At 38.2% G+C, this 14229-nt stretch overlaps 1 protein-coding gene across 1 annotated transcript in view; it reads right to left on the reverse strand.

The window, feature by feature from the left end:
- The window catches only part of nr6a1a (nuclear receptor subfamily 6, group A, member 1a), a 165532-nt gene that overhangs the window by 124687 nt on the left and 26616 nt on the right, over positions 1 to 14229 (reverse strand). Inside the window, exon 2 of the mRNA XM_041786475.1 lies at positions 1285 to 1332. Within this exon, the coding sequence (XP_041642409.1) occupies positions 1285 to 1332 (48 nt within the window). The remainder of the gene's footprint in view (positions 1 to 1284; positions 1333 to 14229) is intronic.

The raw sequence follows: 14229 nt of genomic DNA on the forward strand, positions 1-14229 counted from the left end.
AACTTCAAATCATCTCAAACTGGTTTCTTGAACATGACAATGAGTTCACTGTACTCCAATGGCCTCCAATCTCAATCCAATAGAGCAACTTTGAGATGTGGTGGAACAGGAGATGTGCAGCCGACAAATGCGCAGCAAATGTGTGACGCTATCATGTTAGTACAGACCAAAATCTCTGAGGAAGGTTTCCAGCACCTTGGTGAAACTATACCATGAAGAATAAAGGCAGTTCGGGAGGCAAAACCCGGGACTAGCAAGGTAAGTGTATGATCCAGCACTTGTTCTCAACTGGTAAAGCCTCACGACGCACCACAACTCCCTCATGAGAACCTGTGACCCAAATTTCCAAGTTAATCTAATAAGAAATGTTGCAGTTCGGACCACTGGAAAAAATATAACTGAACAAAAAGTTGAGACATCAAATATCAGGTCATAAAAACACGAACCATTGCAGGTTCCCTGGAGAGACATGCATGTCTACATTTTACCATGATAATGTGTTCATTCAGATTTTTTCCAGAGATTTTGAGAAATAAACACACTATCAGAAGAAGGCCAGCTTTGTTATCCCACGATATGAAGATAAATAAGTCTGGATCTTAAGAAAACCATCATTTACTTGTTATCATGGCAAAACAGAGCAAAATAAAAACATGGATGCTTGTCTTCTTACTTTTTTTCTATTGGATTAGTGTTTTGGGACATAACTCGTGGTTTCTGCAGTTGAAGTAATTCTTTCATGTAGATACTTTTTATAACAGTAAACCTTCAATAGAAAATAAAACTGTTGCATTTACTTACACCTTTTGTGGTGCAAAAATATTGCAATTATTCCTGTTAGAAAGCTGCAAAGATACAGATTATATGATATAAATTAGGCTGCAGAACGACAGCAGGGTTAACGTATGAAAGGTAGAGATGCTGTTGATTTATGGTAGTGAAAAAGCACTCTCCTGTTTTACTTTTGTCAGTAGGCCTATGTAATGCAGTAACATAACAAGTTACCTTTTTAATGGCAGTAATCTTGCAACATAATAAGTCACTTTTAAAAATCAATGTCATACAACGCTGCCTATATAACATAAAACAGTATCATGTATAAGAACAAAGACTGAGGTTGTGAACACAGAGCTAGATGAGGAAAGGACAGTTCAGTGATGGAATAATGAAGAGGGAAACAAAGAAAGTCAGGAGACGAGATCAAGTCAAATCTACCTTGTTGTACAGTACAGGGACTACAAAGTCCTAGCTGTAACTGTTTTAAAATCATGATTATTGACTTACCCATGCCATCATTGTGGTCAGACTCCAAAGGATGATCACTGAAGAATCCTGTGAACAAAAGAACAAAGATGAAGGTCAGCTGCTTACCTGTTTTTTTCACAGAGACACAAACTGATCTTTAAATAATGAGGGAAACAAACTTTATGTGACAGTGCGTGCAATTCCCTACACTCGAAAATGCTGGAAGTGAATTTTATTGACTTTTATTTATTTAGATGTCTTTCTAGCTCAAACAGATTTCCATTTACATAACAATCTGTATCATGCCCAAGCAGGTTTGCCCCCACAAATCCATTTTGTTTATCTACTGTGAGTGCTCCATACCATGCTCAAGCACGGTACACTTCCTTGGCTCTGGCTCTGGCTCTGGTACATGCACAAACGCAAACGTGGGTAAGCGATGTGAACAAAAGCACCTATAACTGTCCCACAATCATCCAGGAATGTTAGAGGGCTAGATCTGACCAAAACAATTCAAAATCAGCCACAAGGTCAGACATGTGCTACATGTTGTTCTTCACTATGCTGATATATGTGCTTAGTAAACGAAAGCCATATGTAAATGGTAAATGGACTTGAGTTTGTGTAGCGCTTTTCTAGTCATCGTCCATACTAGTGCTGGGCAATTAATCACAAATTAGATTAAATCGCAATATGGCATGTTGCAATATTCAAATCACAGACAGTGCAATATTTCTTTAACCTGAAAAGTGTCAAAATACCCGTTTGATACAATCTTATCTCCTCTTTTTTATCCTTTACACCAGTGTTACTCAACCCTGCTCAACCAAAGAGCCAAATAGATGAAAAATACCTTTGCAAGAGCCACAATCTAAGAGGTGAAAAGTGGCAAAAACAGCTTGAAGTAGCAATAGAAATAAGTTAAAGGTGGCAAAAATGGTCTAAAAGCAACCCAAATGGGTAAAAAAAGGGGCAAAATGGATGCAATTAGATCATTTTTGCATATCGTTCAGCCCTCGTCCGTACCCATTGACATGCCACCGCTGAAGCAGTGGGAGCAAATAGGATTTAGTGACTTGTCCAAGGACACATCGACATGTGACTGCAGGATCGAACCCACAGCCTTCCAACTGAATAAAATTGTTCACAAAAAACTTTCTTTCCATGTTTTTGTGTAGGTATATCTTAATCAAAATAAAAATTATGAGAGGGGGGGCAGTTGTGATCTGGCATGGTTTGGGGAATTTGTGGGAAAAGATCGTCTGGATGTTGCAGCTGAGGGTTTTATAGATGGCAAGAAAAACAAACAGATAATTACAGAGAGAAGGCTGACAGAAGATATATCACAAATATCACACATTATTTTCTCACCTTTCTCCTATTGTTTGGTTGAACTTTGAAAAGGAAATAGCCATAACAAATAGGGGTGTGAATCTCTCTTTGTCAAGAATATTCGATTCAAGTCTTGATCCACAGGTTATGATTTGTTTCACTGATTCATTAAAATACAGAACAATTAAGTCCAATTCGATTGGAGATCAATAATCGTGCTGTTGCTACTGTGATAACTGAAGACTTCCCTGAGATTTCAACTCAGAAAAGTATTGATGTTCAGGTCTGTTTGTGCTAAGCGTTAGCATCTTAGCTAAACTTTAGTTCATCCATCTCAACAGGTGAGATTTAAGAGCTGCTGTGTCCTCAATCCCTTTTTTCCAAGGGGTAGAAATTTTCAAAGTCATCCTTCCGTCATATTGAGTCCACATGACTTGATTTCTGAGGTGCAGAACTGTAACTGAAAGACACCTAGTGAGCACCTACTGCTACCGTAACTTTTGTATAAAGGTAAAAGGTCACCACGGGTCACGCAAGATTACAGACACTTAGCCAGAACATGGTGGAAAGGGCTATGATAAACTGCATAGGCTCAGTGAACCATTCTCTAATGTTAAAACCAGTCCAAAGGTCAATATACGCTTCATTTTTACCAGTCCAGGGCTCCACAGACCAATGCACTCGGACCACCGATCCATCATTATCTTTACACCACTAATAAGAAACACAACTGAATCTCAGTAGTAGGTTTCAAACTACTTCAGACTCAAACTGGCACACAATATTGGGTTAAAAATCAAACAAGGATAAAAAGCATACAGTCACAGCCCAAAGAATAATTTTGGATAAAACCCATGTAATATCTATTTATTATAACAAACTGGATCTTAGTGCATCACATAGAAGAAAGGTGGAACAAATCAGATTTTGATCATCAGTCAGATATACCATCTGACCACCATACGGGTCTGACCATGACCTCAGGACAATCTGTTAGCTTCAGATTGGTTACAATCTTGCGTCTGAGCTTTATTTCATACCCACTTTTCTCCCCGCCTCGCCTCCCTCAGCAGCGGGGCCATCTGTGCGGCCGGCGTCTGGAGACACTGCGTCCACTTCTCACTTACAGGACACCCGGCGAGCTCCATCACTCACATCCAGGCGGGTGTAGAGTGTGGGCCGTCGGTGCCTTAGATCCCCCTATCTGTGTCAGTGTACCACCCTGCTATCAACAGCTGTAGACCCCTGACCCGACACACGCCAGCTGCCCCCCACCTCCACAGTCAACAGCAGCATATGTTCTCCCTGGAGCATACACCGACACACACCAGCTCTGTTCCAACGCACACGTGCCTCGGCCGCCCACTCCTGAATAGAAACTCATTTATTTTGAAGTGTTACACATTAACACGTGCGGATAGTGATCATCTCAGTCACGATACAAAATTTTGTCTTGTCCAGGCAGTTAATAAAAATGGCACATCATGAATCATATCTATTATTTTATTTCAAAAGCTGATTTCAAAGTTAAAGCTGCTTTATGTAAAGTTAAGTGATAATCAAACAGGGGTGTGTGACAGGAGGATCTCAGATTCAGTGTTAATTTCGTCGACTAAAACTATGACTAAAAATGTTCATCGACAGCTGTTATTCCATGATAAAAACTAGACTAAAACTAACAATTATAGATCTGTGATGACTAAAACTGACAAAAACTACGCTTAGTTTTGTCAAGATGACTAAAACTAGACTAAAATGTAATGTAGTTTTCATCGGAACACACTAAGATGATTTGGTACCAGATTAAGGGAAGAAAATAAATCCTTGGAATAAAAGTAAAGATTAAAATGTGAGGACTTTTTATGGACTAAAACTAGACTAAAATTTTTTGAGCTTTCATTGACTAAAACTAGACTAAAACTAAAGGAAAGCTGCCAAAATTAACGCTGCTCAGATTGTGAGGAAATAGAATTTATCACCGATCTGCTAAAGCTGTTTTATCATAGAATTGTCTCTTTTACATTTAGTTCTGTGCTTCCTCACCCCCTTCTCTTCTGCATCCCGACAGCAATGATTCATGGTTGCAAATGAGACTGAAACTTAAGATCTGGGCCTTTAGAAGATTTCTTAATGACCTATATGGATCTATGTCGTGGTTTACTCAACTATCAATGTGCAAAAAAACATTTAACAATCTGCACGAAGCATGCATTGTTTAGGAATTTTGATCATACCTATAAATAGATAATACATAATTTCTGGGGAAACATAAGATGACTTTATTTCTGTAATCTAAGTGCCCTGGCCGTTTAAACATTAAAAGTTCTCTTCTATCTTTAAAGCTGTTACTAAAGGACCTTCAATCATGGCTGTTTCAGAGTGCTGCTGCATTCTGACGAGAACCAAGAGAACACATTTTCCCGTTGTTTAATCTTTACACTGGCTTTAATTACTTAAAAAGAGATTTTAAGGTGCTCCTGCTGGTTTAATCTCCTTGAAGAATATAAACCGGGCAGGACCCTTTAATCTTTAGGAAGTGGTCAGCAGGTAGGACCTTGAGCCAGACCAAACAGAGATTAGCTGCTTTTAGAGGCAATGATGCAGACGAACGGAGCGGATTCCCTCATGATATGAAACGTGACCCAACAAATGACACTCTTAAATCATGTCAACAATAAAGTACCCTGCTTTCCTCTAGGTCTGGTTCATTTCCTCTTTTTTTTTTTTTTTTTTGTCAAAAGGAGCATCATTCAACATATTATTAGGGGTGGGCATTGTTCAGGTGTTTTTTAACTGCGCTATACTGATAATTCTTATAAGGTGTCGTGCCTAAACAGTGCCTGAATCAATACTATTAAGGGGAAAAGTGTTGAAAGTTGGTGGGATAAAAAAGCGGTCTGTGTATTAGGGCTGAACGATTTGCAAAAAAATCAAAGTGTGATTTTTTCCCCCCAGATATGCATTTATTATTAGGTTCCTGAACTTATGTATTTTTCAACAAAGTCAAGCAATTAATCATTCTATATTATAACCTACATTAAGTCAGGAACACTCATCATATATTTAAACATTTTTTTGCAAAATGGATCTGCAGTTTTACTTGTCAGAGAAAGCTCTGCTCTAAAGATGCTCCCTGGGTTAGTCAAGCAGCATGCTTGGAGCACATGTCTAGAAACCCTAATATGGATGGATGCATAAATGACAAAGTGTAGTGAAAACACTGAAATAATTTCAGAAGCAATTAATCTATATCAGCATGAATCTGAATCTGAGGGGGCAACAAGCTTTTAGCAATAAAGGAGGTGGCTGGGGTGGGGGAAGTGAAGCTAGACTGTTAATTTTGGCAGCTATTTTTAATTTTCATCTTAGATTTAGCCTTTAAATGAAATGCATTTTAGTTTTAGTCACATTTTAGTCATTTCTATCCTTTTTTAGTTTTAGCCTAGTTTAAGTCGACACAAACTGAAAAGCATTTTGGTCTAGTTTTAGTCCATAAAAAGTCCTCACATTTTAGTCTTTACTTTTAACCCAAGCACTTATTGTTTTGCCTGAATCTGGTACCAAATCATGGTAGTGTGTTCTCTGCACCCTGCCAGACCTGGGGTCCCTGCTTTCTACAGCTGAGAGGCAGAATAGAAACAACTAAATTGTTTTTTGACAGATCTACCACCAGACTTTGAATGACTGATGAAAACTAAATTACATTTTACTCGAGTTTTCGTCATCTTAACAAAAACTAAACTGAGTTTTTGTCAGTTTTAGTCATCACAGATCTGTGTTTGTTAGTCTTAGCCTAGTTTCTGTCATGGAAAAAAAGGCTGTCAACGAACATTTTTAGTCATAGTTTTAGTCGTCAAAATTAACACTGAAGCTATCTATAAGGTGACCACAGCTTGGGGTGTGACTTCCATGAACTAATTCTAAGTTTCATCAATATTAGAATATTAGAAGTAGTTATTTTTGCTCTTATTGCAAATTTGATACCACTGCTTTATAGAAGGGGATTATCATTTTTACATCACTAATTTTGACTAAAACAAAACATACATCAAATATGAAAAGGATTTCTGTAAACCATTTGTTTTTGAGTTAAAGAAATATTGCAACTTCTGCGATTTGTAAATTGCAGCTGGCCATATTGCAATTTAATGATATTTGTGATTAACTGTCAAAATTTGGCTACTAGCATTGCGTCAGATACAAACTGCCTAAACTAGTATATCAGTCAATGTGATTAATTCCTTGGTAGGAAATGCATGCACAGGAATGACTCCAGACAGTGAAAACAATTTAAAGACATCTATGCTCAGCTGAAATAAAGTGAGTGATAAATCAGACAATTCCATAATGTATGTTTTTGTCTGAGGGGCAGGGGGTTGAAATTAAGTATTGTTGTCTGTGTTGCAATGTGATTCAGCAGGTATCAGATGTGCTTTTAATGGTACCATGTCAGTAGTAGGGCTGGGAAATTAATCGCAAATTAGATTAGATCACAATATGGCCTGCTCTAATTTTCAAATCGCAGAAAGTGCAATATTTCTTTAACCATAAATTTGTGTCAAAACACCAGTTTGAACCCATTTTGCAGCAGAGATATTATGCATTACATATCATGCAATCATTCTAGAGGCATATTTTTAGAAGATTGTACAAAATGTATGTTTTTCTTGTTAAATATGACAATTATATAAAAATTATCATTCCCTCTAATACAACAGTTCATATCCAGTTTGCAGAATGCGTCAAAATCATCACAATTATTATTATTTTTTTCACAATTGTTCCGCCCTAGTTTAATCTAATATTGTGTTTGCTTCAGTATAGAATGAATTATTGCTTGTTTTTGTCGGAAAATACATGAGATGAGGGGCTTAAGAAATAATTGCATATTAAATCGAAGTCGGTACTGGATTTCTATAATCATCCCTACACATTATCACACTGATCTGAACTCTAAAAGACTGGACTGTAGAAGATAGAGATGTCCATTTGCTAAAAACAAGGCCACTACTGATGCAGATGTTTCTACCTTTAGTTATTTTGATGTAAGACTCCCACAATGCCAACATTTTCTCCGACATTTGATCATAAAAACATTTTAGAGTTGGTCCACAGGTCATATCTTATGTATAGAGAAAGTCCTCTCTAAACCAGCCATCAATTGAGATTAAATTGCTGAGACACATCAAATAATCATCTGCTTCTGTCATTGGTTGATGCCACATTATTCGCTGATTGGGCCAAAGTTAGCCAATACTGATTTTATACCCATGTGAATTGTGCACAGCTTTATTGGTCTCATCCAAACCTCTTTCACAGATGCACAAAACTGCCTCTCCCATGTCTTACTATTAAATCATGTGCTGCCCTCCCAGACCCCCTGGTCGATTAGGGACAGTGCATGTGCATGGGTGATCAGACAACTATGGGAGGTTTCAGGGGCAGTCAAAAAGTTTTAACATCCCTGAAAACTGTACAAGACAGTTTTAAAGTGCAATCTGCATTGAAAGAGAAGATGTTTAAAATAAAACCATGAGCTTTAAAGGGGTCAGTGCTTTTTCTAAATTAATCCATCAACAGAGGGCCACTGTGTGTAAAGGGCCAAACAGTGATCCCACACAAGTTTCCAATTTTCTCTCGTGGTCGGCTCTTGGAAGTGGCATTTCTGGGATCAGGATTAAGCCTTGTTTCAGTCCATACTCCAAGGCTGTAGTGTTCCCTGATAATGGACCAGCACTAGAGAAGAATGGAGCTCTCCAGTGTGTGGTCTCTGTTGCTAATCCTCATGACAGTTTATTGACCATTATAGCCTGAGGCTGGGAAGGCTTCCAGCAGCAGCCAATACAGCCGGAGCCTGCTCTGCTGCGGCCCATTGTGTGTTAACAAAGGAAGGCTGCATCTTTAACCTCTCACCTCTAAAACCTCCACAACCTCCGGCGCAATCAGCTCCCCATCAAAATAACATACCGCCTCTTGTCCCCTCCATCTCCCTCCTCAGCAGGGAGACATGCTATGCATGCTCAATATGGTATTACTACAAGTGCCTCCTTACTGTATGAGGCTGCACACAGCTGTGGCTCTCATGGGAAGACAGAATACAAAGTGAGAACTTGAGTAGACATTGAGAAGGCATTTCTATACCTGCTGTGATAAAGCTGATCAGTACTGAGAAAAGTGAGATTGTGAAATTGCTTTTCTATGTGACATGTAATGAATTACAAAAAGATAGGCTGCATGAGGTTATTCCAAACAAATGCTTCAAGTTTAGCCTTATTAAGACTCCTAAAACACTGAATTTAGCAGGATGAGCTGCATCATGAGTGTATAGGCACTTTAAATAAGGTAATGACTGAATTTAAAACTGTATCTAATGGATTTATTGTGTATTTAATAGAGCTGTGAAAAATATCGATACAGCAATATATCGCGATACTTTGACATCCTATACAATATCGATACTTCAACTCTTAATATTGATTTTTTGGTAAAAAATTAAAATTCATATTTTAGCTGACTTGTTAGTAAAATACGACTTGCTCACACGTTTGTGTGAGCACAAACAGCGAGTTAAAGAAAGGAAATGCTGTTTGCAAGCTCTGTCTTGCTGCCATGAAATATAGCGGGAACACCACCAACACATCGTGTAATTTACATATACATCATTTCTATATTTTTCTTAGTTAACTGTGTAGAATATCGCAATATATCACAATATTGTGATATCCTGATATATCGTGATACTCTTGTATCGTGACCCAAGTATCATGATGCGTATCGTATCGTGAGGTTCTTGCAAATATTCACCCCTAATATTTAACGACTGTATTTTGGTGATTGAGGATTGTTTTATAGGGCTGGGTACTGTTAAGAAACTCACGATTCAATTCGATTTCGATTCTTAAGGTTGCCATACGATTCGATATCGATTCGATATTGATTTAAATGCTTCAATGTCGATTCAGTAAGTAGAAATACACAAATAACCTGTTGAAAATTTTTTAATAATTATTTTCATGCCCATGTGAACATATTTGGTAAGTCACCTCCCATTTTTGAGCAATAAAACATCTGAAAATAAAAATTTGCACAATAATAACTTATTTGTGTCAGCTGCTCACAGGCTTTTGCCCCCACACCAGCGGCTTTGGGTGGGGTGGGGGGGTGGGGGGGCGATTCACTGACCAGGGTGATCTTGGTCAACCTAAAGCTTTCCGATCAATTAATCGACCAATCGACTTGAAGCTGTCAGCCCTACTACAGGTGCCAACAGATGCACCCATGGTCACACTGGATGACTGGACGTCATGGCAGAGGGTGAATATTCCTCTGTTCCTCCCAGCATTGTGAGTATTCTCGCTACAATTCGCTGTCTTTCTCTCTGCTATGCTCTGACTCGTCTCCTTGACCGGACATGCATCTTTCAAACTATATAAACTCCAAAACTTTGAATAGAAACACACCCAAAAATGCTGCTGGGATTGAAGTTACTCATGTCCGCCCTCTCCTGGTGTAAAGTGGTAACAGCGTAGACCTGCACCATTAGTCCTATCTCCCAATAGTACAGAATCCTTTAAAAAATTCCTGGATCCAGACGGTGATCCGGATCACTCCCAAAATCGAATCAGTTCTTCCTTTTGCCATTTCTGACATTTCCTGAAAATGTCATCAAAATCTGTCCACAACTTTTTGAGTTATGTTGCTAACAAACAAACTAACAAACCCACCCGATCACATAAAGTCCTTGGCAGAGGTAATTAGCATTATGCTAAATCTGGTGCAGCCATCTTTTTATTTTTGTAAATAATCAATGAAATTGCACGCGGTCCTGTTAAATAAATTAAACCTATAAACCTATCTATCATGCAAACAGAGAAGTTTTTCACTTTACCCAGAAATCCTCCTCCATTGGCTAACAGGTAAACTGGAAAACTTCCTGCTGTGAATGACAAGTGTGAAAGAGGTGGTGAGACATTTTCAGAATAGGTTATGATTTTATGTGTGAAACAGGTTTCAAGCTGAGCATAAATATGGGTAGTCAACCTTTTATCTAACTATTTTAGACATTAAGTCTATCCCTATCTAGGCACCCACTCAATAATGGCAAAACGTGATGATCAGAAATATTTTCTGTGAGTGTTTTTAGGACAAAGTGAAGTGGGAAAAAATGAATTGCGATTTGTTTTTTCAATATTGGATCGCAATTTATTAAGTTCTATTTTACAACAAACACAAGCAATAGATAATTCTATATTTTAATCAACAAATGATCAAATAAACCAAACTAGAGCTGAACAATTAACTCATTGAGTGCCAGCCCTTTTATCAAATGGAAAGTGGCTTGTGCCAGCGTTTTTGGCCATTTTGAGTCATCTTTCAAGACCCACAGAATATTTTTTACTATGACTGAAAACACAGAATAGCTCAAATAAAAGAAGAAACTCTCTATTTCATCACGGAAAAAACGTTTGTTTGCACCTTGTTCTGTTCTTGAATTATCTTAAGTTGAATAGAGGCTAGTTTCACCTAAAAGACCACTTTTTTCTAGAAAGCTGAGAGAAATGCATTTTTGTGAAAGAGAGTCTGTCCAGCAAAACAGTGATTTGAATGTTATAATTTTGCCTTCAATGACATTAAAAGACATCTGAAAATTGGCTCAAAGAAAATAATTCATCATTAAGGCAGGGCATTTCAAACACATTATCTTGTGGTCAATGTGCATGTAGTTCTTACTGTAAATGATCTTTTTACTGAGCTGTAGGCCTGACATTGATTTTTTTTTTCCCCAAATCAACAAACAAAAAATATATCAATATAAATGATACTCTCTTACACCATCTCTCTTGGGAAAACATATCAATAAATCTAAGAAACTCAATGTACTGCCCAGCCTCATGTAACAGGTCTGTTTATTTGTTTATTATCTTTGTTGGAGTCCTGGTTAAAAATGAGAGACCACTGGAGGAATCCTAACCCAAAACCAGGCTAAGCATCAATAGTCCTGACAGTGTCATTTGTCTTATCACTCATAAACAGACTTCACATTCGCTTCTTCATAGAAAGAGCCGTATTATTAGTGCACAACGCTACAACCGTCTGAAACGCTGAACCTGAAGCCACGGCTCTGCCCAGGAATCCTTTAACACCTACAGCCTCGTCTCAGTCCATCACCGTCCCTGCTCTTCTGTCCCAGATGGCCGGGGTTCCGCATGGCCAGTGGAGGGCAACGCCAGCCTGTTATCCGAGCAGGTTGGCCTCTACCTGGCTGTGTATGGCCCTGCTCTTATCTCAGAGCAGCAAACCCACCAGTGCCCGTCAGAGGAAGATCTGATCCTGTTGTTTTAGTTGTTACAGCTGATAATATTCTGCCCTTTCGTTATTTTACCAAGCCTCATCAGACATCTTATTTAAGACTTTTTAAGAGCCTCTTTGCTCATTTTGAGACCCTACTGCAACATCAAATTTCTAACCAGCGTTTCAGTAAATCCTTTATCTAAATGCTTCTGGTAAAAAAACACATTCATAAGGCAAGGTGTGCATGAGCAGTGGAAGGGATTTCTATTTGAAGAATTGTACAATAAGTAAACTGAGCAACAGAGTGGAGTTTGTCTTTTTTTCATCTCTGTCTTTGGCTCATAGATCCGGCCCCTTTCTTCTCTTCCCTGTTAACCGCTGATGAAACCGACAAATATCCAGCACAGCAACGGGCAACTTTAACACCTGCACTGATACTGAGCTTGAAACAAGCCTGCGACACATTTAGTCGTATTAGTACATACCTAGGAGTCTTGCTGCTGCATGGGGGGGGGAGTATCCAGGTACTCTAGGATTGAAAAAGTCACTAATAATTTCTTAAATTGCTCCCAGGCTTCATCACAAACTAGCTAGCTGTCGCCCTCTGTCTTCCATAAATGCTAGCAATCCTAGCATTAGCATAGTGTTGCTAGCATGACACTCAGCACAAGCGCAACCACAAAGCTGCTTTTTACTTCCAAAAAGTTATCAGCCACAGGGTTTAGCTGTGGCTCCAACTTATTCTCCTCAAACCACTTCCCAGGAAACTCAAACATGCATTTACCAGTGTAGCGCCACATTATGTAATAACGCCCCATTATGTAATAACCCTAACCCTAGGACTTAAGGTGGGCTCAGGGTATACCCGACTACCTTGCCCTAACCCTAACCGCTTAGTGGATTACAAAATGCGGCGTTATTACATAAAGAATTGAAAATGTATTGCATTATTACATAATGGGGCATTATTACATAATGAATTGAAAATTTATTACATTATTACATAATATGGCGTTATAGCATTATGAATTGAAAATTTATTACATTATTACATAATGAGGCATTATTACATAATGGGGCGCTACAACCAGTCATTTACTTGCACACGTTTCTACAGCTAGCTAGAGGCGCTGCTAGTTTTGCGCATGCGCTCAAGAGGACAGAACATGAACGTGCAGAAGAACATCAAAACCAAATCTAGCCAAACCACAAAAGCTGAAAACACCATAAAACTCTTTAAATTTATGTAAAATTAATTCATTTTGAGAGCTACAAATCTAAGACTTAACAGTCTTGCATTTTACTCATTTTAAAGGCCTTTATTCTGCCAAAATAAATTTTATGACTTCTTAAGACAGGGGTGTCCAAACTATGGCCCAGGGACCATATGTGGCCTATGTCCCATTCTTGATCTACCCGCCAAAAATCCTTTAAATTAAATTAAATATGGCCCTCATTAGAGCATGAGGCTTGTGTTAGACTGTATTATTCCTCCTAGTTTCAGCACAAGGCAGTGCTACCATGCTAATACCATAAACAAACATTCTGACAAGTTTTTATGCTGTTTTGTTTTTCCAGGACTAAATTGAGACAACAGTATAAATAGAAAACATACTGGCAACCAAAATAATAAAGGTTTCTTGATTTATAACGCCCTAATGGATTACAGCAGCAAATAGCAGCACTGGTGATGTTCCAGGGGGCGGAGCCAGAGGTAGCCAGAGCCAACCAGATTGGCCATCAACTAGCCATTTAAGCATACCCAATCACTGAACATGTCTTAACCTACATTGGATTGGTTTTACAAATTTTAATCTCGTGGTGAGGTATATGAAAGTGGCCACACCATCTGTGTTTATTTCTGTATGTGGCCCCCAATGGGAAAAGTTTGGACACCCCCGTCTTAAGACCACGCAGACACCCTGGATTTTGGCTACCTGTAGTAATATTGGAATTTCAAGGGCTGCAACTGTAGGAATTTTGTTTACAGTCCACATTTTAAAGTCTATTATTCAGGCATATTTCACACAGTGACATATATTTTAAAATAAATAAAGGGGCACATCAATAAACACAACAAGAAAGATATTTCCTGCATTGATCAGCAGGTTGTTGTCAAAAAAAAAAAAAAGAGACTTGACTTTTAAATACAGTATTAATGGCTTTAAAACTGTAAAGGGAAAATGTTTCTGTAATTTCTATGGCTTTGAAATTGTCAGAAATATTTTAAATAATGTCAAAATGCAAAAATGACCATATTTTAATTTTATATTGAAATTAGAGGTTTGCTACAAAAATACATGCATGAAAAAGGTTTTCCAAACTTCTTTTCATCACCGTCTTTTCATACATTCTGTCTGT

This window comes from Cheilinus undulatus, linkage group 5 (assembly GCF_018320785.1).
Source record: "Cheilinus undulatus linkage group 5, ASM1832078v1, whole genome shotgun sequence".
NCBI lineage: Eukaryota > Metazoa > Chordata > Actinopteri > Labriformes > Labridae > Cheilinus > Cheilinus undulatus.